The 25,279-nt window shown below is 44.6% G+C and overlaps 1 protein-coding gene across 3 annotated transcripts in view; it reads left to right on the top strand.

Annotated features, from left to right (window-relative positions):
- The window catches only part of DENND2A (DENN domain containing 2A), a 107,585-nt gene that overhangs the window by 43,094 nt on the left and 39,212 nt on the right, over positions 1–25,279 (top strand). For 2 of the 3 annotated variants that reach the window (XM_012768015.3, XM_076006662.1), the window contains 3 exons: positions 3,803–3,930; positions 6,750–6,871; positions 16,025–16,225. In XM_012768015.3, the coding sequence (XP_012623469.2) occupies positions 3,803–3,930; positions 6,750–6,871; positions 16,025–16,225 (451 nt within the window). The remainder of the gene's footprint in view (positions 1–3,802; positions 3,931–6,749; positions 6,872–16,024; positions 16,226–25,279) is intronic. The other variant, XM_012768017.2, reaches the window with a different exon arrangement.

Raw genomic sequence — 25,279 nt, 5'->3', positions numbered from 1 at the left:
TGTGGGTGGGTGGGGAGAACAGCAGGGAGGTCTTGCAGTTACCCTGTGGTGTCACGGCAGTGGGGATTGAGAGAAGTGGGTGGATTCAAGGGATACTCTGGAGGTAGAACTTGGGTTAATTGGTTAGATGTGGGCAGTAAGAGAGAGGGAGGTTTGGAGTCTGGCTTCCAGGTTTAAGGCATAAACCTTTGGATGCCTGCAGTGGGAGAGAAGCTGGTTATCGTTAGGAGAGGCAATAGGATTATGAGTTCAATTTTGAGATTCTTGTGCATCATCTAAATGGGACGAGCTCTTAAGTTAGCATTTCATTTACAAAAGTATGGAAGAGTCATGAAGAACATTCAAAATGCCTCTTAAAAATCACAGTATTTGGCATTTGTTTTGAAATTTGGATATTACATAGGTCATAATAATTCTTTGGAACAATCACACCATTCTAGCATCTCTAAAACTCAGAAGTACCAAACATCAAATGATCATTGGAGGGCCTGAGAAGTAAACTCAGGCTGAGAGGAGGTTACACCACTTCCCCAGGCTGGGGGCTCCCCAAAGGCAGAGACTTCTTTTCATCACCAGCTTTCTGCACAGTGTGACTCGCAGAAGGTACACATTAAACATGCGGGACATGCGGGCGGGATGTGGAATGAATGTTGGAAATGTTTAAACTAGAGAGAAGCCAGTTGGGATGTGGTTTTCATTCATTAGCCTTTCATAATTTTCTTTCTCTCAAAGTTAATACATAAATATACTAAAGCTTTTTTCAAGTTAAAAAAATATTTTTAGAAAATAGAATTAGCTAAGCAGTTGGATGATGAATGTAATAATATTTCTCCTCTTCTCCTCTCCGCCTAATCATGTACCTAAACCTCAGAAGGGCACTGAAGGCACTGAAGTCCCTAGAGACATTTATGTCTATGATAGAAATAATGTCTAGGAGAAACTGACTACCTAAAGCCATTGCTTGCACATGTGTTACCAACACATGACAATGATAAATCAGACTTTGAAATTGGAATTCTATTTTCCCGCTAGTTCTAGAAACTGGCACTTAAAGATTTCCGGCTTCTTGATCTTGTATGGACCGTGCTTCGTGTTGATTTAAGTTTGCCTTTCAGACTTTCTGCATAGGAAGTGTTGGACACCTGAAAATCAACACTTTAATACAGGAAATGGAGCTGCTATTTATTATAAGAAACCTTTTGATGAATTCTTTTGCAAATTAAATAAGAGTTTTAGGCTGGGCGTGGTGGCTCACGCCTGTAATCCTAGCACTCTGGGAGGCCAAGGCGGGCGGATTGCTCAAAGTCAGAAGTTCATAACCAGCCTGAGCGAGACCCTGTCTCTACTATAAAAAAATAGAAAGAAATTAATTGGCCAACTAATATATATATAAAAAAAAATTAGCCAGGCATGGTGGCGTATGCCTATAGTCCCAGCTACTTGGGAGGCTGAGGCAGGAGGATTGCTTAAGCCCAGGAGTTTGAGGTTGCTGTGAGCTAGGCTGACGCCATGGCACTCACTCTAGCTGGGCAACAAAGCGAGACTCTGTCTCACCAAAAAAAAAAAAAAGAATTTTATAATGTGAATAACCATCTTCTAAATAGTTTTTTTTAAGGAAGTTTGCAATTTTTTCAAATTGGTCTTTTCTAATGCTGTTTAGACTGGTGGTACCTTTTATGTGTCAGAAATCAAATGCAAATCATGGCTGAACTCTTTATGTATTGGCATCTTATTCTTGGAAATACAGAAGGATTATAAAAACCTTTCAAACTGGGCCAGGCGCCTGTAATCCTAGCACTCTGGGAAGCCTAGGCGGATGGGTGGATTGGTCGAGGTCAGGAGTTCGAAACCAGCCTGAGCAAGAACGAGACCCCATTTCTACTATAAATAGAAAGAAATTAATTATTAGTTGGCCAACTAATATATATAGAAAAAATTAGCTGGGCATGGTGGCGCATGCCTGTAGTCCCAGCTACTCTGGAGGCTGAGGCAGGAGGATTGCTTGAGCCCAGGAGTTTGAGGTTGCTGTGAGCTAGGCTGACGCCACGGCACTCACTCTAGCCTGGGTGACAAAGTGAGTCTCTGTCTCAAAAAAAAAACAAAAAAAAAGGAATGTGTATAATAATAGTAATTCCTTACAGGGTTGTTGTGAAGTTTGGATGTGCTAGTACAATTAAAATACTTACTGAGTACTCAGTAAATATTGTTGAATGAACAATGCTATGGTCTCTTTGAATAGTTTGCTTCTTTCCTACCAAATGTATGTAGTGTGCATGCTGAGGGCTCTGATCTGGTTAGTGCATCAGGGAAACCTAGGAGTTCTGGTCATTTCAGGCTAGTGATGTCACTCTGCTCTGGGCCACAGACCATGCTTCCATCCCAGTCAGCTGCCTCAATAACTCCAGCCTGAGCCAATGGCAACCTCACTAGAAAATGTAAGGGTGGGCTCAGAGCCTATTCCCATCCTGAGAAAACAGCCCCACCTGCCTCCCACCCCTAGGCCTCATCTAATAGACCTCTGAAGCTTGGTCCTGCCTGTCCTAGCTAGACACCTCAAGGGTAGGAAGAAGGGGCCCATGAAGTGGTAGCTCCTCCTTTGGGGATGGGCTTCTGTTTTATGATAAAAAGCCATAGAGTGTGCCAGGCCATGGAATGAGACCCAGCCACATTTGAACCGCTCTCTGATGGGGAGGGTGGAGTGTCTCAGCTGGCTCTGGGTTTCATATTTTTGAGACAGAGTCTCTCACTTTGTTGCCCGGGCTAGAGTGCCATGGTGTCAGCCTAGCTCACAGCACCCTCAGACTCCTGGGCTCAAGTGATCCTTCTGCCTCAGCCTCAACAAGTAGCTGGAACTATAGGCATGTGCCACCATGCCTGGCTGATTTTTTTCTATTTTTGGTAGAGATGGGGTCTCACTCTTGCTCAGATTGGTCTCAAACTCCTGAGCTCAAATGAGCCTGCCTTCGCCTCTCAGAGTGCTAGGATAACAGGTATGAGCCTGGGTTTCATATTGAGAGGTGAGAGGAAGAGGGAGGGGCCCAGGCCTCTGGTCTTCTCTGAGCTCACCCTCACTGCTTCTCGGATTGTAAGTAAGGGGTGCTTTATAAATCTTGTAAAAAATTCCGGCCAGGTTCAGTGGCTCACACCTGTAATCCTAGGACTCTGGAAGGCCAAGGCAGGAGGATTGCTTGATGTCAGGAGTTCAAGACCAGCCTGAGCAAGAGTGAGACCCCCGTCCCTACAAAAAATAGAAAAATTAGCTGGGCATGGTGGCACATGTCTGTAGTCCCTGATACTCGGGAGGCTGAGGTAGGAGGATCGCTTGAACCCACCAGGAGTTTGAGGTTGCAGTGAGCTATGATGATGCCACTGCACTCTAGCCAAGGAAGCAGAGCAAGACTCTGTCTCCAAAAAAGCAGAAAACTTGTAGAAAATTTGAAAAATCCAGAAAATTCAAAATGAAGAAAAGTCATCCTCAGTCTTGAGATTAACAGCTGTGTATCTCACTTCCTTTCCTTCTTTTTATTGTCTATGTAGATGTCTACAAAGTTGGGATTGTGTTTTTTTATATGTACTTTACTATTTTCACTTAGCATAATAGCATGAACATTCTTACAAGTAAAAGCCACGTCTCTTATTCATGGATTTTCATGCCTTTTACAAAAAATAGAGTTGATTTCAATAATAGAAATAGAAATGTTTCCAAGAAAAACGGATTTTTTTTGTTGTACTTTTGTTGTACTCAGAGCAGCCTAATTTGATTCAAGTTCTTTGTTTTTCCCTCCCATCCTGCACAACCCAGAAAGTCCTATGAGTTTGAAGACTTACTGCAGTCTTCCTCTGAGAACAGCAGGGTGGACTGGTACGCACAGACTAAGCTGGGACTCACACGCACTTTATCGGAGGAGAACGTCTATGAAGACATTCTAGGTAAGAGGCCAAAATGTCTGTATGTGGGTCTGAATCTGTCCGTGGGAAAGGCGGGGAGCGAATGGGGCTGGCTGCTTAAAATAGTCACCCACGTACTGGAAGACCAATGTGTGCCCAAATGAGTGACAGAGCGGGTAGGTGGGGCCCAAGAGTGAGCCTCACGGGATAAGGGAAAGAATATGGGGCTGGAGGGGAAGAAGGGCTGGCGCTGAGCAGCCGAGGAGGTGGCGTGGCAGCCTGGCGTGGCACAGCGAGAAATGTGGTGCCAGGAGTCTCAAGATCCAGAATCGAATCTTGGCTCTGCTGTTTATTAGCTGCGTGACATTGAGTCAGTGGCTTAACTTCTCTGAACTTCAGTTCTCTCATCTGTGTAACGAGGATGATGATAGCTACCCTGCAGGGTTGCTTAAGGACTGGACAGAATTGTCCAGGCGCAGTGGCTCATGCCTATAATCTTAGCACTCCGGGAGGCGGAGGTGGAAGGATTGCTTGGGCTTAGGAGTTTGAGACCAGCCTGAGCAAGAGCAAGAGCAAGACCCCGTCTCTACTAAAACTAGAAAACTTAGCCGGGCATCATGGGATGCCCCTGTAGTCCCAGCTACTCGGGAGACTGAGGCAGGAGGATTGCTTGAGTCCAGAAGTTTGAGGTTGCTGTGAGCTATGATACCATAGCATTCTACCCAGGACAATGGAGTGAGACTCTGTCTCAAAAAAAAAAAAAGGACTGGACAGAATAGTATGTCAAATACCTGGTTTGTAACAGATGCTCAGTGGATTGTAGGGAAAGAAAATATATAGACCATCATACTCTTTCAGTAACTGTAGGAGTGTGGCACTAACAGGGCATCAAAATACAGACTAAATGAGTGTCTGTTATTAAAAAAGTAACTTTGGCCTAGTTCTAAAGAATCTTTTCAGATTCCAAAGTGGGACTCAGATTCACAGAGTTTGTTTGGTGAGTTCAACAAACTTCCAAGGGGGCTGGGCACGGTGGCTCTCACCTGTAATCCCAGCGCTCTGGGAGGCTAAAGCAGGAGGATCGCTTGAAGTCAGGAGTTCGAGACCAGCTCGAGCTAGAGTGAGACCCCATCTGTACAAAAAATAGGAAAAAAGTAGCTGTAGTCTCAGCTGCTCAGGAGTCTGAGGCAGGAGGATCACTTGCCCCAGGAGTGTGAGGTTGCAGTGAACTATGATGCCACTGCACTCAAGCTGGGAAGACATAGTGAAATCCTGTCTCCAAAAATTTTTAAAAAGTAAAAACATCTTTGGGGAAGATCATGGTTTCAGTCAGGTGTGAGCTCATGCTGTGTCTGCTTATGGTGGGGGTACGGGGTGGGGGGAGAAACAAACTAGTAAGGGGAAAAACTGGCCAGGTTTGGTGGCTCACACCTATAATCCCAGCACTCTGGGAGGCTGAGGAGGGAGGATTGCTTGAGCTCAGGAGTTCAAGACCATCCTGAGCAACCCCATCTCTACTAAAAATAGAAAAAATTAGCCAAGTGTGATGCCAGCTACTCAGGAGGCTGAGGCAGGAGGATCACTTGAGCCCAGGGCAACAGAGTGAGACTTTGTCTCAAAAAAAAAAGAGAGAAACCCACACGTGTGTGCAGGCGAGAGGGAGTGTGGATATACACAGACATGCCTGTATTCAGTCGTCAACAGCAGAAAAAACCCATGCAGGGAGGAAATAAAAGACTCAGGAAAGGGCATGTACTTAGCTGAGCTATCTGAACTGAACCATACATTATTTGAACTACAGAGTCCAGGCTGGGTTCCTGCCGAAGCAGCAGGCTTCCCAAACCTAAATGGGTATGAGATCTGGACTTGTCTCAGTAGTGACTGCCTAACAGGATGCTTCCAGTTACAAGGAACAGAAAACCCACCTGAAACAACAAAGGGAGTTTGTTGGCTCATGTGAGTAGAGCTGGCTCTTCCTTCTTCTGTTTCTTATCTTTCAGGTTAGCTCCATTCTCAGCAGGCTTCCCATGATTCCCACAATGGTTTCATCAGCTCCCTGGAATCTGTACCTTCCTCAGATTGCACAGGGGGAAGGAGAGCCTGTGCAAGTCCTGCAAGTCCCAGCAAAAATCTTGAGGTCCGGCCGGGCGCGGTGGCTCACGCCTGTAATCCTAGCACTCTGGGAGGCCGAGGCGGGCGGATTGCTCAAGGTCAGGAGTTCAAAACCAGCCTGAGCAAGAGCAAGACCCTGTCTCTACTATAAATACAAAGAAATTAATTGGCCAACTAATATATATAGAAAAAATGAGCCGGGCATGGTGGCCCATGCCTGTAGTCCCAGCTACTCGGGAGGCTGAGGCAGGAGGATCACTTGAGCCCAGGAGTTTGAGGTTGCTGTGAGCTAGGCTGACACCACGGCACTCACTCTAGCCTGGGCAGCAAAGCGAGACTCTGTCTCAAAAAAAAAAAAAAAAAAAAAATCTTGAGGTCCCCCCTAACCAGACCAGCTTAGGTCCTGTGTTCACCTTTGGAGTCTGGGAATACCATGCAGTGATTGCCTTAGGCTTAGGATATGAGCCCTTCCCTGTACTGATCACTGAGGGAGGGATTTGGGATACTCGGACTGGCTAAAGCCCTGAAGCTGGGAATGGGGTTAATCTCATATGGCTACTAATGGGGACATGGGGAGTTAACTATATGAAATCAGAGGCGGTTGCCAAGAGGCGGGTGAATACATAGCAAAACAACAGACGTCCCCACAAGGATTAATGCAGGAGAGGCCAAGAAGTTAGCTTCAGTGTTCTGAAAAGGAAAACTTCCACAGTATTCCCACGTTCCTGACCTGTTGTCTTCGACCATAGATCCACCAGTGAAGGAAAACCCTTATGAGGACATCGAGTTACATGGTCGCTGCCTGGGGAAGAAGTGTGTCTTGACCTTTCCTGGTTCTCCCACCTCTTCAATCCCTGACACACCCACCAAGGTATGAGTCCCCAGGGGAGCAGTGGCCGGACAGGGGGCACAGTGGACTTGAACACTCTGGAGTCCCAACTTGCACTGAAATTCCAGGCCACCCTCCCAGCCAGGCTCCTGCATTTGTACATCTACTACCTGCCCGGTCTCCCTGCCTCTGGTTCTCCTGGAACCCCTCTGCTCAGCAAGGCTTCCTAAGATACCATTTGAGTTGCTCAGAACCTCCTCAAGCTGGGTAAATAAAAGGTGGTACATCCATACTCACACTATACAACTGTTAAGAAGAATGTCCTGCCGGGCGCGGTGGCTCACGCCTGTAATCCTAGCTCTCTGGGAGGCCGAGGCGGGCAGATTGCTCGAAGTCAGGAGTTCGAAACCAGCCTGAGCAAGAGCGAGACCCCGTCTCTACTATAAATAGAAAGAAATTAATTGGCCAACTAATATATATAGAAAAAATTAGCCGGGCATGGTGGCGCATGCCTGTAGTCCCAGCTACTTGGGAGGCTGAGGCAGAAGGATTGCTTGAGCCCAGGAGTTTGAGGTTGCTGTGAGCTAGGCTGACGCCATGGCACTCACTCTAGCCTGGGCAACAAAGTGAGACTCTGTCTCAAAAAAAAAAAAAAAAAAAAAGAAGAATGTCCTGACATAGAACAAACTCTCTAAGATATAAGACTGAAAGGCATGGTGTAGAACAGTATTTGTGGGATTTGTGGGATATTTTTTTTGAGACAGAGTCTCACTTTGTTGCCCAGGCTAGAGTGAGTGCATGGCATCAGCCTAGCTCACAACAACCTCAATCTCCTGGGCTCAAGCGATCCTACTGCCTCAGCCTCCCGAGTAGCTGGGACTACAGGCATGTACCACCATGCCTGGCTAAGTTTTTTGTATATATTTTTAGTTAGCCAATTAATTTCTTTCTATTTTTAGTAGAGATGGGGTCTTGCTTTTGCTCAGGCTGGTTTTTTTTTTTTTTTTTGAGACAGAGTCTTGCTTTGTTGCCCAGGCTAGAGTGAGTGCCATGGCGTCAGCCTAGCTCACAGCAACCTCAAACTCCTGGGCTCAAGCAATCCTTCTGCCTCAGCCTCCCAAGTAGCTGGGACTACAGGAATGCGCCACCATGCCTGGCTAATTTTTTCTATATATATTAGTTGGCCAATTACCTTCTTTCTATTTATAGTAGAGACGGGGTCTCGCTCTTGCTCAGGCTGGTTTCAAACTCTGCTCAGGCTGATTTTGAACTCCTGCCCTTGAGGAATCCTCCAGCCTCGGCCTCCCAGAGTGGTGGGATTATAGGCGTGAGCCACCACGCCCAGCCCCATTTGTGGGTTTTTTAATGAAAAAAATATACATACGTAAACTCACATGTTTGTATATATACAAGAATATCTCTGTAAGAATACCTAAGAATGAATAACTGAGGACCTCGGTGGGTGGAGTTGTCTGAGTACTCAGAGGTCAGAGTAGATTTTCTTTTTACAGAATATCCTTCTGGGCCAGGTTTGCTGGTTCACACCTGTAATCAATCCTAGCACTTTATTTTTTATTTATTTATTTTTTTTGAGACAGAGTCTCGCTTTGTTGCCTAGGCTAGAGTGAGTGCCGTGGTGTCGGCCTAGCTCACAGCAACCTCAAACTCCTGGGCTCAAGCGATCCTTCTGTCTCAGCCTCCCAAGTAGCTGGGACTACAGGCATGAGCCACCATGCCCGGCTAATTTTTTCTATATATATTAGTTGGCCAATTAGTTTCTTTCTATTTATAGTAGAGACGGGGTCTCGCTCTTGCTCAGGCTGGTTTCGAACTCCCGACCTCGAGCAATCCGCCCGCCTCGGCCTCCCAGAGAGCTAGGATTACAGGCGTGAGCCACCGCGCCCGGCCTAATCCTAGCACTTTAGAAGGCTGAGGCAGGAGGATTGCTTGAGGTCAGAAGTTCTAGACCAGACTGAGAAGGAGTGACACCCTGTCTCTACAAAAAATAGAAAAATTAGCCAGGCATGGTGGCATGCACCTACAGTCCCAGCTACTCAGAAGGCTGAAGCAGGAGGATCACTTGAGCCCACGAGTTTGAGGTTGCGGTGAGCTATGATGATGTCATTGCACTCTGGCCCAGACAACAGAGTCAGACCTTATCTTACAAAAAAAAAAAAAAAAAAAGAATATCCTTTTGAACTTTCTGGAGTTTGTGCCATGTCCACGTGGATAACATTGTAACTATATTCACATACATGATAATGATTTCAACCCATTGCCTATAGGCCTGAGTTCATGTTCTTTAGCCCAGCAATAAATATCCTTCATAATTGATCGCTGGGCACACAATGTTTCCTAATCTCCTGCACTTGCTACATATAAATGTTCCCCTCCAGCGAGAGCCTACCAACTGCCCTCTGAAGTTACAGGCCTTGGATTGGCAAACTTTCTCTAAAGAACCAGCGAGTAAATATTTTAGGCTTTGCGAGCTATATGGTCCCTATTGTAACCACTCAGCATGGCCATTATGGTGTGAAGCAGCCATAGACAATATGTAAACAAATGAGTGCAGCTATGTTCCAATAAAACTTTTTTTAATGGACACTGATATTTGGATTTTATATAATTTTCACTTGCCATGAAACATTATTTGTTTTTCAACTATTCAAAAATGTGAAAACTATTCTTAACTCATGGCCTGTACAAAAACAAATGGTGGACCAGATGTGGCCCACAAGCCATGATTTGCTGACCCTGTGTCAGGTCATTCCTACCTTCATTTCACACTAAATTGTATCCTGCGTTATGGCACCTCTTACATTGATGGTTTGAATTGTGATGTAAGTTTTATAATATATTCTAAAAGCATCTCCCCAACTAGATTATAAATTCCTCAAGGTCAGAAAGTATACTATCTGTTTCATTGTGTCTCCCGTAAGGCCTAACATAGTTGTTCCAAATACTTAGTTTTTGAAGAAATTGTAGTAAATAAAGGAAGGTCAAATCCCTGTTGCAAATGTCAGTTTAAATGTCTGTTTCTGGCCTAAGAAAACCACCGTTTTCCTGTCCAAGCCCGACGGGACCTGCATTTGCTGGCAGGTGGGGGCATCTCTACCCGAGGCCGGCCCTCTGTGCTTGACGGTCTCAAAGGGAAGCTTCCTGAAGAGCTAAGTTACGACCTATCCCAAAGGGTGGGTCTTGCAGACCCAAACCAATTACGACAGCACTTGCCCAAACCTATTAACTGCCGTGTCTCTCCTCATATGGAGAAGAGCATCATCATGAATAATCCATATGACCAATAATTAGCAAACAGTTTCTACTTGCCTTGGAAATGTGTTGTTTGTGCTTTCCCTGGAATATGGATATCTTCAACGTTTAGGAAATCCTTCATTTCCCATAGTGGAGAAGCCTGACTTAGAAGAAAAAAGACATCCGTCACACGCAGTCTGCCCCCTTCACATCCTGCCTGGCTCCCCACTTCATGCAGGAGTGAACTGCATCACCTCTGGGGAACAATGAAAAACATCTGCCCAAAGCAGCTCTGCATTCCGAGCAGGGCTCTCCTCCCTCATACCAGAGAGTAAAGGCTTAACAACCCCTCTCTTCCTGTCCCTGCCAGGCTAGAGGACACCTAGAGCCTCAGCCACTGAAGCCGCTAAGCCCAATAGGTGAGAATCTCCGAAAGAACTTGAAGTCCAGATACAGCTGTCCTGAAGAAAGAAAACGCAGTTGTCGGGCACCCGTGTCTGATTGCCACTGGCGCTTGCAGTCTGTCTGGGGCCTTTGCAGGTCATCAGCAGAATGCTGTGTCCATGTTCATTGTTCTGCTTGCCCACGTCCGGGTGTCTGATTTGTGCCCCTGTTCTGGGGGACAGCTGCAGACTTAACCACTTCCTCCATTTAGCTCATCAAATATTCATTGAGCATCTGCAACATCTGGGCTGCATCTGGGACTCTAGAACTTGCTGAAGCAGTCCCTCTGTGTCAAAGTCCTGTCCCAGCCATGGAAATGTCCTCAGCCATCTTTGGGATGTTCGTTTCATTAGATCATGCCTAGTCCCAGTATAGAGGGAAGTGTCAGGCTCTCAGAAAGGAGCAGACGTGCTGCTGGGGGCAGATGCCGCTGCGTGTGAACGCCAAATGCAAGCTCCTGACAAGGGACCGTTTTATTTTCTTGCTACATGTGTGCCACCCCCACCCCTGCTCCCATTTCTTTAGCTCAAACTGCACAGGGAATGTGGCAGAACTAATTTTTATGGTTAAGGGAATCTAGGCTAATATGAGAAACACTTTTTTTTGTTTTGACACCTAAAGGGAAAATGTATTCTGACTGGCATTCTCTGGCTGCCTGTATGGCCCACCCACAGTCTCACACGAGCAGATCATGTGTCACTTAGCTGTGTCTGCAGGAGGCAGTGTCTGGCCAAGTGTGTAGGTTCCGGGGCCTGACAGCCTCCATGCAAAACCTGCCTATGCCACTTGCTAGCTGTGTGGCTGGGGCAAATGATCTCATTTAGAATACATGCCTCGGTTTCTTCATTGGTGAATGGGAGTAATAATAATAGTCTAGCCCGCTCAAGGGTCTTACGGAGATTAATCAAATTAATGCTCATAAACCACTTAGACTAGTGCCTGCAACATAGTAAGTGCTATTCATGTGTGTCTGCTAAATAAATAGAATTACAGTTTTTGATATGTGTTCTTTTTTAAAATAACCTTTCTTTTGTCTGAAAATAAAACACTCTCATCATAAACGTTTTTTAAATGCTGAAAAGTATAATGAAGAATATAAAACTCATCCACAATTGGGAAATTTTATTTTTCTTTATGCTCACCTCTATTTTCTAATTTTTCTATAACAGATTGGTATCATGCATATGTGTATTTATGGGGTTTTTTTGTTTTGTTTTGTTTTGAAACAGAGTCTCACTTTGTTGCCCAGGCTAGAGTGAGTGCCGTGGTGTCAGCCTAGCTTACAGCAGCCTCAAGCTCCTGGGCTCAAGCAATCCTCCTGCCTCAGCCTCCCAAGTAGCTGGGACTACAGGCATGCGCCACCATGCCCGGCTAATTTTTTCTATATATATTAGTTGGCCAATTAATTTCTTTCTATTTATAGTAGAGACGGGGTCTCGATTTTGCTCAGGCTGGTTTTGAACCCCTGACCTCAAGCAATCCGCCCGCCTCAGCCTCCCAGTGTATTTGTGTTTTAAAGATCTTTTTACAGATTACATGTAATTCCAATACCCAGATATAACCACTGTTAACAATTTGGTTTTTTAATTTTTTTTTCATATTTTCTTATACACTATGTGTATGTGTTTGTGTGTATGTGTGAAGACATTAAGAAAAAGATTTTTTATCATATTATCATATTTTATATGCAATTTTGATGCTTTTAAAATGTTTATGTATCATGAATATTTCCCCATGTCATCAATTTTTTTTTTTTTTTTTTTTTTTTGAGACAGAGTCTTGCTCTGTCACCCTGGCTAGAGTATAGTGGCATCAGCCTGGTGCACAGCAACCTCAGATCCTGGGCTAAAATGATCCTCCTGTCTCAGCCTCCTGAGTAGCTGGGGACTATAGGTGCACTCCACCATGTCCAGCTAATTTTTCTATTTTTAGCAGAAACAGGAGTTTCACTCTTGCTCAGGCTAGTCTCGAACTCCTGACCTCAAGCAATCCACCCGCCTCAGCCTCCCAAAGTGCTAGGATTACAAGCGTGAGCCACCTCATCCAACCTAGAAAAAATGATTTCGATAAACATAGTACAAAATAAGTTACTGATGTATTAAGGAATAAAGTATGTTCAAAACAAACCAAGAGCTGGGCACAGTGGCTCATGCCTGTAATCCTAGCTCTCTGGGAGGCCGAGGCGGGGCGGATTGCTCAAGGTTAGGAGTTCGAAACCAGCCTGAGCAAGGACTAGACCCTGTCTCTATTATAAATAGAAAGAAATTAATTGGCCAACTAATATATATAGAAAAAATTAGCCGGGCATGGTGGCACACGCCTGTAGTCCCAGCTACTTGGGAGGCTGAGGCAGTAGGATTGCTTGAGCTCAGGAGTTTTAGGTTGCTGTGAGCTAGGCTGACGGCACTTACTCTAGCCCGGGCAACAAAGTGTGACTCTGTCTCAAAAAAAAAAAAAACCACCAAGAGAAATCCTGAAGAAAATGGAATTGAATTTAATATTTAATAAATATTAAATTTAATATTTAATAAATATTAAACTTCTAAAAAGAGATCGATTTACTAGGCAAAGAAAAAAGATTAAATGCATCACAAAGGAAAAGATTAGCAGATTTTCCTATAAAAAGTTATGTGAAAAATTCCACATAACCAAAATACAAATAAACCACACAGGAAAAGCATACTTGCAGCAAAACTGACCAGTGCTTAATATCTGTTCTGTATAGAGCTCATCCAAAATAATAAGAAAAACATTAGAATTCTACAAGATAAATAGGCAAGAGTGGGCCAGGCATGGTGGTTCATGCCTGCAGTCCCAGTACTTTTGGAAGGCCAAGGCAGGTGGATCACTTGAGGGCAGGAGTGTGAGACCAGCCTCAGTAACATGGTGAGATCCTATCTGTAGAATATATATATATTTATTTATATTTGAGACACTCTGTTGCTGGGGCTAGAGTGCCATGGCATCAGCCTAGCTCACAACAACCTCAAACTCCTGGGCTCAAGCAATCCTTCTGCCTCAGCCTCCCAAGTAGCTGGGACTACAGGCATGCGCCACCATGCCCGGCTAATTTTTTCTATATGTTTTTAGTTGGCCAATTAATTTCTTTCTTTTTATTAGTAGAGACGGGGTCTCGCTCTTGCTCAGGCTGGTCTCGAATTCCTGAGCTCAAGCTATCCACCCACCTCGGCCTCCCAGAGTGCCGAGGATTACAGGAGTGAGCCACCTCGCCTGGCCCAAAATATATTGTTTTAAAAATTAGCCAGCTTGGCCGGGCGCGGTGGCTCACGCCTGTAATCCTAGCACTCTGGGAGGCCGAGGCGGGCGGATTGCTCAAGGTCAGGAGTTCAAAACCAGCCTGAGCGAGACCCCGTCTCTACCATAAAAATAGAAAGAAATTAATTGGCCAACTAATATATATAATATAAAATCAGCCGGGCATGGTGGCTCGTGCCTGTAGTCCCAGCTACTCGGGAGGCTGAGGCAGGAGGATTGCTTGAGCCCAGGAGTTTGAGGTTGCTGTGAGCTAGGCTGACGCCATGGCACTCACTCTAGCCTAGGCAAGAAAGCGAGACTCTGTCTCAAAAAAAAAAAAAAAAAAAAAAAATTAGCCAGCTTGGCAGCATGTGCCTGTAAGAGGAAGAAAGTGAGATAACATGTCGAAGCCTATTGACTATCAGGTACTCTGCTAGGTACTCTATATACCTTTACTTCATTTAGTTAATTAATTTATTAATTAATTTTTTTGAGACAGAGTCTTATTCTGTTAGGCTAGAGTGAGTGCCGTGGCATTGGCCTAGCTCACAGCAACCTCAAACTCCTGGGCTCAAGCAATCCTCCTGCCTCAGCCTCCCTGGTAGCTGGGACTACAAGTACGCGCCACCATGCCCGGCTAATTTTTTCTAAATATTTTTAGTTGGCCAATTAATTTCTTTTCTATTTTTAGTAGAGACGGGGGTCTTGCTCTTCCTCAGGCTGGTTTCAAACTCCTGACCTTGAGCTATCCTCCAGCCTCGGCCTCCCAGAGTGCTAGGATTACAGGCATAAGCCACCGCACCCAGCCTCATTCATTAATTTAAAAAAGAAACTTTGCAACTATATAGCATCATAAAATGTGACTCCTGAAAATATTGCTAGTAAACATGGAGTCAAAGTGCTTCTTTTACTTTATTTTATTAATATTTCTTATTTTAATGAATAGTTAATACATTCATACAGTTCAAAATTTAAGGAGTACAAAAGGTATAGAGTGAAAAGGCTTCCTCTTGTCCCATCCCCCATTTCTCTCCTCCAGATCAACCAATAATTAGTTTTTTATGTGTTTTTCTAGAACTATTCCATGCATATGCCAGCAAAACAGCTCCTTAAAACACACACACACACACACACACCAGCATACTATGCCAACTATTCTATACCTTGCTTTTTATGCTTAATATACATTTTTTACAGTTGCATAGTATTCCACTATATGAATGTATCACAACTTATTTGACCAGCCTCTACTGATGGACATTTAGTCCATCTCCAGTAGTTTGTGATGACAAACCACATCATAATGTGCAATATACTTTGCACAATGTAACTCTTGTTGTATAATATAACACTGCACAAATATGATTATATCAGCAGAGTAAATTCCTAGAGGTGGAATTCCTGAGTCAAAGGGTATATGCACTGTATTTTGTTAACTACTCCTAGAACTGTGCCAGTTTATATTTCTACCAACCAAAATAGATATATTTCTATTTCTATAACCAGTTTATATTTCTACCAACCAAGTGACTTTTCCCCCTCGCTTTCATCAATGGATTCAGTTATCAAATTTTCCTATCTTTGAGTGAAAAACATTTCTTTAACAGAGTTTTAATTTTCTTTACTCTTGTGATGGTAAGAATTTTTTATATATCTAAGCGTGATTGTATTTCCTTATCTACAAATTTTCCATTCTTTTGCCTATTTATCTTTTGAGTTGTTAGTCTTTTTCTCATTAATTTGTGGTATATATTAGGGAAAAAAGTTCTTTCCTGTGTTGAGTTGTAAATTTTTTTAGCAAGCTTTTTATTTGCCTTTTGACTTTAAAGAGGCTTGTTTTAGAAATAAGATACTGAGGCTGAGAAGCCAAATTCCTTGTATAGGAGACACTCAGTGAGGCAGTGGGAAAGTCAAAGATAGGTCTAGGTCATATAACTCCTAGTACATGTGTCTTCGATTATCCAAAAGCTTCATCTATAAAGTCTAGGGATTGAGCTAAGTGACTTCCCACTTATCTAAAGAGAGAAACTGGATTAGGTGTACATCCTTTATCGCACAAATTTTCCATAATTGGATGATAAGTGTTTATTGAGCACTTATTAGCATAAACAAACTCCATGTACCCTGGGAACTTAGACCAACTCAATTCTCAATTTCATGGTCTTCGTCACTGGCACCACCAGTTGTCTCCCGGTCAGTTCCATTTGTATTTATTTATTCTTCTTTTCTCCCTTCCCCTCACAGCAGTCATTGTCCAAACCTGCTTTTTTCCGGCAAAATTCAGAGAGGAGGAACTTCAAACTGCTGGACACTAGGAAGCTGAGTCGGGATGGAACCGGGTCCCCTTCCAAAATCAGCCCCCCCTCCACTCCCAGCAGCCCTGATGACACGTTCTTTAACCTCGGAGACCCACAGAATGGCAGGAAGAAGAGAAAGATACCCAAGGTAATTCTTGCCACAAGCTTCAAGCTCAAATATGCACTCCCCTTATCTGTGAAGGAGGCCGCAGAGGAGTCCAGGTAGAGAGCCAATCACTGGGCCCTCTTCTACCTGTATTGTCACAGGCCAGGTGGACACAGTGAAGCCAGCAGGCTGGAATGTTTGGGCCTTTGTCCTAATAATTGCTGTTTTCCTGTAGCCCTCCTCTTAGCCATCCCTCTCCAGCCTTAGCTACCCTTCTGATCCCAGACAAGGTTTTCAATGCCTGTCCTCAAAAGGCCACAACCCCTCCTTCATAGCCTCAAAAAGCAGAACTCCATCCATCATGCTCTGACCTGAAACTTCATCAACACCCACCCCAGAAGCAGGTACCAGTCTGTGCTCTGAGGCAGCCCTTGTCAAAAACTGGATCTCCGGCCGGGCGCTGTGGCTCACGCCTGTAATCCTAGCTCTTGGGAGGCCGAGGCGGGCGGATTGCTCAAGGTCAGGAGTTCAAAACCAGCCTGAGCAAGAGCGAGACCCCGTCTCTACTATAAATAGAAAGAAATTAATTGGCCAACTGATATATATATAAAAAATTAGCCGGGCATGGTGGCGCATGCCTGTAGTCCCAGCTACCCGGGAGGCTGAGGCAGAAGGATCACTCGAGCCCAGGAGTTTGAGGTTGCTGTGAGCTAGGCTGACGCCACGGCACTCACTCTAGCCTAGGCAAGAAAGCGAGACTCTGTCTCAAAAAAAAACAAAAAAAAACTGGATCTCCTATCCAGTCAGCAGTGGATTTTTAAAAAAATCAAAAAAGAATGAAAATTAAATTATTAAAATATAAATTAAAAAAAAAAAACAAACATCTCCTGGCCAGGTGTGGTGGCTCACACCTGTAATCCTAGCACTCTGGGAGGCCGAGGCGGATGGATGGTTTGAGCTCAGGAATTCCAGACCAGCCTGAGCAAGAGTGAGACCCCATCTCTACTAAAAAAATAGAAAGAAATTAGCTGGAAAACTAAAAAAAATATTTTATATATATATATATATATATATATATATATATATATATATATATATATATTAGCCAGGCATGGTGGCACATGCCTGTAGTCCCAGCTACTTGAGAGGCTGAGGCAGGAGAATTGCTTGAGTCCAGGAGTTTGAGGTTGTTGTGAGCTAGGCCGACGCCACAGCACTGTAGCCTGGGCAACAGAGTGAGACTCTGTCTCAAAAACACACACACACACACATCTGGCTCTTTGCAGACCAAAAGGTAACAGGTGCCCAAGTGCTCGGATATGCTTCCTTAACTGTCTGTGGTCGATTCAATTTCCTTTTGCTTAATCCCAGCCCTGCAGTGCTGGTCATTCTTCATTGCCCAATTTGGTACTACAGGGGAGGCAAATTTCTCCTCTGCCCTCTTAGGGTCTCCAGCTGGGCCTAACTAAACTGACAAAACAGATTAACAGGAGAAATGCATACGAATTTTATTTACACATATGTGGAAACCATCATAAGAAAAAATAGAAGACCCAAAGATGCGACTAGACCTAAGTGCTCATATACCAGGTTGGACAAAGAGTGGCACTCATGGAGAAGTAACAAGGAAGATGAGGGTTAGGTTAACAAGATTTGTGCAGATTTCTCTTGGCCTGGACTCCCCATCTCTGGTGATATGAATGTTTCTTCCCTTCTGGTATAGGGATGGCATCTTTTATATGGTAGTCTCATCTGCTTTCAGGAAGAAAAGAGAGGTTAGCGCACCCTTCATGTACCAGTTGTTTTTCAAGTGCCTTTAGTTAAAAATAAAGCTAGGTAACCATTGATGTCATGGTTAAGGGCATAGTCTCTGGTTCCAGGATACTTTAGTGCAGATTGTGGCCTTGCCATGGGCTACCTTTGTGACCCTGAGTGAGTCATTTAACTTCTCTGTGCCCTGGTTCTCGTTTGTAAAGTAGGAATGGCATTACTTGGGCTTCAAGTCAGTGACAAGTATAACAAGAATAAAATAGAAAAAGAAATAGACTTCATATACCAAAGCAGCATATTTTGGGGGAGCATGTCTTGAACTTCAGTACCAGCTTCTTTTTTTTTTTTTTTTTTTGAGACAGAGTCTCGCTTTGTTGCCCAGGCTAGAGTGAGTGCCGTGGCGTCAGCCTAGCTCACAGCAACCTCAAACTCCTGGGCTCAAGTGATCCTTCTGCCTCAGCCTCCCGGGTAGCTGGGACTACAGGCATGCGCCACCATGCCCGGCTAATTTTTTTATATATATATCAGTTGGCCAATTAATTTCTTTCTATTTATAGTAGAGACGGGGTCTCGCTCTTGCTCAGGCTGGTTTTGAACTCCTGACCTTGAGCAATCCGCCCGCCTCGGCCTCCCAAGAGCTAGGAAGTACCAACTTCTTATAGAAACTTTTAGAGCAGAGATTCTTAATTTCAAATTCCATGGATGGATTTTTTTTTTTAATTTTTTTTTTTTTTTGAGACAGAGTTTCACTTTGTTGCCCAGGCTAGAGCGAGTGCCGTGGCGTCAGCCTAGCTCACAGCAACCTCAAACTCCTGGGCTCAAGCAATTCTCCTGCCTCAGCCTCCTGAGTAGCTGGGACTACAGGCATGCGCCACCATGCCCGGCTAATTTTTTATATATATATTAGTTGGCCAATTAATTTCTTTCTATTTATAGTAGAGACGGGATCTCGCTCTTGCTCAGGCTGGTTTCGAACTCCTGACCTCGAGCAATCCGCCCGCCTCAGCCTCCCAGAGTGCTAGGATTACAGGGTTTTTTTTGTTTTTTTTTTGAGACAGAGTCTCACTCTGTTGCCTGGGCTAGAGTGTCGTGGCGTCAGCCTAGCTCACAGCAACCTCAAACTCCTGGGCTCAGGCAATCCTACTGCCTCAGCCTCCTAAGTAGCTGGGACTACAGGCATGCGCCATCATGCCCGGCTAATTTTTTCTATATATATTAGTTGGCCAATTAATTTCTTTCTATTTATAGTAGAAACAGGGTCTCGCCCTTGCTCAGGCTGGTTTTGAACTCCTGACCTCGAGCAATCCGCCCGCCCCAGCCTCTCAGAGTGCTAGGATTGCAGGTGTGAGCCACCGCGCCCAGCCTCAAATTCCATGGATGGATTTTAGTGGGTCATGAAACCCCATAAAACTGTGTAAAACTTTGTGCGGATGAGTTTTAGGGGATAAGGGAGTGGGACGCAGTGGGTTTCGTGAGATTTCTCCAAGTGGCCCATTGACGTGAATGACAGTGGTTTATCTTCGTAGGCCAGTTCGTCCTGGCACAGTTTGGTTAATCAGTGTTTTGAGACAAGATTTCACCCCACCAGCCCTGCAGCCACCATTCTTTATTTTTATTTTATCAATATTTTTAGAGGTGGGATCTCACTGTGTCACCCAGGCGGATGGCATAAACTCATAGCTTAAACTCCTGGGCTGGGGTGATCCTCCCACTTCAGCTTCCTGAGTAGCTGGGACTACAAGTGCACACTATGATGCCCAGCTAAATTTTTTTTTTTTTTTTTTTGTAGAGACAGGGTCTCTACAAAACTATGTTGCCCAGGCTGGTCTTGAACTCCTGGCCTCAAGTCAAGTGAAGTCAAGTCCCCTTAACCAGCAGAATGCAGCCAGGGGAAGGGCAGTTAGGGGCAGGTGGTCGTGAAGAAGACCAAAACCTGCAGCCTGGGGATTGTCTGTGCAATTAGCAAAATACATCTTGCTTTGTCTTATTGATAGAAGGCAAGGAGGGGCTGATGGCAGGAGCCACGCCTCAGTCCCCCTCACAGTTCCCTGCTAGTTTTGCCTTGCGCTGCCCAGGGCACAGTGCAAGCTGCACACTGATCACTTAACGTTACTGAATGTGCTTCCTCTAACCTGTTGGTCCCAGTCTCCAGCACTGGCGCCGGGTGTCCTATGTCTCTCTTGACCACCTTCCGGAGTCTCTGTCCTGCCCTGTCATTATGGCTGCTCACCAGTACTCTAAAGCGTGGGGTCTTGAGCCACTCCCTTAACTTATTACCTTCTGCGTGTTCTGGCATGGTTCATCCTTGTTTGTAACATCAAAAACCTACAACTGTGGAATAATGAAAAGTGGCTATTAGCATCTGTACAGCCTCACCATAATTTTAGAAAATTAAACAGGAATAATCAAATGAATTAGCTGTTAAAAGAGCTTCGCTACAATTCCAAATTTGAGTATGTGATCTCTTAAGAAGCATTTAACCTTTATGTTACACCCTCACACTTTTACTCATCACTTCTCCCTAGATACTATTTTAATATTTTTAAACAATTTTTTTGAGGTTGAGAGAAAGAGAACAAGTGTGCATATTGTATGTGAAAGTAGAGGAGGAGAGGAAGGTAGAACTATTATTGTTACTTTATATGGGTTTAATTTGCAAATGCAGCAGTTTATTTCCTTTTGCTTTATTGGGTGAAATTAAATAGGCTGCCACCAGGTGAGCACAGGCTCTTTGTCAAACAGGCTTTTGAGGCCTGGTGGGGTGGCTCACGCCTGTAATCCTAGCACTCTGGGAGGCCGAGGTGGGCGGATTGCTTGAGGTCAGGAGTTATAAACCAGCCTGAGCAAGAGCAAGACCTCGTCTCTACTATAAATAGAAAAGAAACTAATTGGCCAACTAATATATATAGAAAAAATTAGCCAGGCATGGTGGCACATGCCTGTAGTCCCAGCTACTTGGCAGGCTGAGGCAGCAGGATTGCTTGAGCCCAGGAGTTTGACATTGCTGTGAGCTAGGCTGACGCCACGGCACTCACTCTAGCTTGGGCAACAAAGCGAGATCTTTCTCAAAAAAAAAATATGAAGTACATAATTCTTCAAAGGAACTTTTAAAATACATGACTGATTATAGTTTGTTGGCAGGCTCATCAATCCTCAGTTTTATCACTTGCTACTTAATATTAACCTAGGTTTACCCCACTCTTGAGTAGTATGTTTCTTTCTTCCAAAATGCTCTGAATCTTTTACTTGAAGTCAAAAGTTTTTGACCTCCATGTTTTGGAACTCTAAAACAATTGCCATCCCAATCCCTTGCTTTTGTGTTTATCTCTAGCAAGGACTTCGTTGTCTACTTACCACCAATCAGATAGTCCATTGGTTTTCTTTAAACTGCTCCTGCTTCGAGAGGCCCTTCTGGCAACGTGGTGGCTTCCCTGATCTCTCCCTGCTTCAGCCCAAAGAGGGATGAATGTCCCAGAGGAGGCGGAAGCAGGAGAGAAAAAGGACAGCCTTTCTGTGTTCTCCTAGCAGTCCTGTGCCTTCCTTGGTGGGACAACCGGAACAGAGCAGTTCATGACATAGCCGTGTGGCATTCTCTCTCTCCTCTCTCCTGGGAAATCCATTGTTTCATTAGCAGCCACCACAGGCCCTGTTAGATATCAGATGTCTCTGTCTGAAACAGACTATCTTTGAGATGAGATCATTTGAAACTTTAAAAAAAGTTTCTAAAAGGGCCAATATTTCTTTCAGTACAGAACACTTCCAAATCCAAATTTATCTCCTGTTAAAGTACAATTATGTGAAAGCATGTTTAAAAATTTTTCTCTCGCTGTAAAAAAAATTTTAAATAAGAAAGGACCAAGATTTACTGACCAAAGTATATGTAACTTTTGCTTATTCTGTAAACCGATTCAAAGTGAGAAAAACATTCTTTGTTGCATTATTTATGGCACTCACCGAGCACTCGCGAAGTGTCTTGCATGTTAGCTGCTTCTGGACACATCCTGGTCCTCCCCGCTGGGCTGTGAACTCCTAAGGATGGCTGCCACGCCCCGTACATCCTTTCGGTCCATACAGCTCCTAATAAAATCCCTTGAACGTAGCAGACACTTGGTATTCATTCAACAAATTCACGGCCAGCAAACACGGGTTGATCACCTACTCTGTGCCTACGCTACTCCAGCGTACTGTTTCGGCAGGAAACAAAACTCACAAGTGGAGAGAGGGTGGGTGAGTCAGTCAGTCTGTTAAAAAAAAAAACTGACGAAAGTCCCTGCCCATTTGGAGCTTACATTCTAGCGTTCGTTATGTTAAAAAAAAGTAGAAGGATGTTAGCTGTACCGTAACTGTCTTCTTTATCATTATTTTTGTATTTATTTTTATTTTTTGTTTTATTTATTTATTTTGAGACAGAGTGTCACTCTGTGACCCGGGCTAGAGTGCCGTGGCGTCAGCCTAGCTCACAGCAACCTCAAACTCCTGGGCTTAAGCAATCCTTCTGCCTCAGCCTCCTGAGTAGCTGGGACTACAGGCATGTACCACCATGCCCGGCTAATTTTTTTCTATATTTATTTTTAGTTGGTCAATTAATTTCTTTCTATTTTTAATAGAGTCGGGGTCTCGCTCTTGCTCAGGCTGGTTTCGAACTCCTGACCTCGAGCAATCCTCCCACCTCGGCCTCCCAAAGTGCTAAAATTATAGGTGTGAGCCACCGCACCCGGCCCTTTCTCATTATTTTTTGATATTTTGGGGGAATATTCTGAGTGGGTTTAAAAATTTCCTCCTCCCCACCCAAAAACTTTTGACTAAGCAACTAATTTATTTATATTTTTTAAAAATTGTGGTGAAATATACATAACATAAAATTTACCATTTTTAACTATATTTAAGTATACAATTCGATGGCATTAAGTATGTTCACGGTGTTGTGTAACCGTCACCACTATCCATATTCATCAACTTTTCATCCCCCCGAACAGAAACTCTGTACCCATTGAACAACTCCGTGTCCCCCAGCCCCTGACAACCACTATTCTACTGTCTGTCCTTGTGAGTTTTATTACTCTGGTACCACATGTAAGTGGAATCATACAGTATTTTCCTTTTTTTTTTTTTTTTTTTTGAGACAGAGTCTTGCTCTGTTCCCGGGGCTTGCTCTGTACCATGGGGTCAGCCTAGCTCACAGCAACCTCAAACTCCTGGGCTCAAGGGATCCTTCTGCCTCAGCCTCCCGAGTAGCTGGGACTACAGGCATGTGCCACCATGCCTGGCTAATTTTTTCTATTTATATTTTTAGTTGGCCAATTAATTTCTTTCTATTTTTTTTTTTTTTTTTTTAGTAGAGTAGAGATAAAGTCTCACTTTTGCTCAGGCTGGTTCCGAACTCCTGACCTTGAGCGATCCGCCCACCTCGGCCTCCCAGGTTTTACAAGCCTCCTAGGATTACAAGCGTGAGCCACGGTGCCCAACCAGTATTTTCCTTTTGTGACTGGCTTATTTCACTTAGCATAGGTTGTAGCATGTGTCAGAATTTTCTTTTTAAGGCTGTATGTATATGCCACTTTTACCTGTGGACGAACACTTAGGTTATTTCCACCTTTTTGGCTATTGTGAATAATTTTAGCAACCGTTTATACAGTGTCTGCTTCAACAGGAAATGGGTTAGCCTTGATATCTCAGTGGAAATGGCCAGTTCAGAAATGTGAGTGCTGAAGGAGATGGCCACAGCGAGACCCTAATAATAAGCCCCCTTCTCCCAGGTGGGGCCGGTGCTGCAGTGCTCAGGTGCTGGTGAGCCAGTCTAGGGAGCTGATAATGAAGGGGAGGAGAGATGGGGATGGGAAATACCTACCTCCCTGTACCCTCCCCCCTCCTATTGCCTGGTTTGCCACAACGTATCCCCTCTCCTGTTCTTCCCATTGCATGAAAAAATTCAAAACTTTTCAAGCCAGCTTACAAACATAGCTCCCCTGAAAAATCGCTAGTTTGTCTCAACTATGCAGAGGAAGACTTCCCTTTGTCTCCCAACCAGGTATAACCCAGGAGGCTGCCACTCTTGAAAGAAACAAGTGATTCTGGAAACACTATCCAGAAATGACCCCAAGGGTTCCATCAAGAGATGGTTCTGCCCAGTGCAGTGGCTCACGCCTATAATCCCAGTACTTTTGGAGGGCAAGGCAGGAGGTTTGCTTGAGGCCAGGACTTCTAGACTAGCCTGGACAACATAGTGAGACCCCTGTCTCTACAAAAAATGTTAAAAATTAGCTGGGCATGGCCGGGCGCTGTGGCTCACGCCTGTAATCCTAGCTCTTGGGAGGCCGAGGCGGGCGGATTGCTCAAGGTCAGGAGTTCAAAACCAGCCTGAGTGAGACCCCGTCTCTACTATAAATAGAAACAAATTAATTGGCCAACTGATATATATATATAAAATTAGCCGGGCATGGTGGCGCATGCCTGTAGTCCCAGCTACCCGGGAGGCTGAGGCAGAAGGATCACTCGAGCCCAGGAGTTTGAGGTTGCTGTGAGCTAGGCTGACGCCACGGCACTCACTCTAGCCCGGGCAACAAAGCGAGACTCTGTCTCAAAAAAAAAAAAAAAAAAAATTAGCTGGGCATGATGGTGTGTGCCTATAGTCCCAGCTACTCTGGAGACGGAGGCAGGAGGATCATTTCAGCCCAGGCATTCGAGACCAAGCTGAGCAAGTGAGACCCCATCTCTATTAAACATAGAAAAATTAGCCAGGCATAGTGGCACGCACCCGTAGTCCCTGCTACACAGGAGGCTGAGACCCGAGGATTGCTTGAGCCCAGGAGTTTGAGGTTGCTGTGCACTATGATGACACCAGTGCACTCTAGCCAGGGTGATAGAGCAAGACCCTGTCTAAAAACAAACAAGCAAACAAAAACATAGAGCTATATAGCTACAGTGTGTGAGGTAAGAAGAATAATTTTGTAAGCCACACAGAACAATTAATTTTCAAGTCCCTCCATGTGTGGGATTCTGAATCACATGTGCGATATGTGTGCTTTGACCACAAGCCCCGGGGGATCCAGCAAAGCAAAATACATAAATCCACACTCACCAGCTTTTCATGGAAGAAGAGGGAAAACAAACACATAGGAAACACCAAACTTTTTTGGTCTTAAGCAAGAAAAACATTTTCCTTTGAAGCAAGTCTGCTTTCACGTGCGCAGCAGAGCGCGAGATGCCCCGGAAGACCGGGAGGGGCAGGGAGCCGGGGCTCCGGCTGTCGTGGCGGGGGAGGCCTGGGGTGTGTCGCTCGCCACGGCCTGTTTGTGCGCTTGCGCAGCACATGCGTGCCCGGTGCGT

This window comes from Microcebus murinus, chromosome 9 (assembly GCF_040939455.1).
Source record: "Microcebus murinus isolate Inina chromosome 9, M.murinus_Inina_mat1.0, whole genome shotgun sequence".
NCBI lineage: Eukaryota > Metazoa > Chordata > Mammalia > Primates > Cheirogaleidae > Microcebus > Microcebus murinus.
Note: the sequence above shows the minus strand (reverse complement) of the source record. Positions and strands in the feature narration are given on the sequence as shown.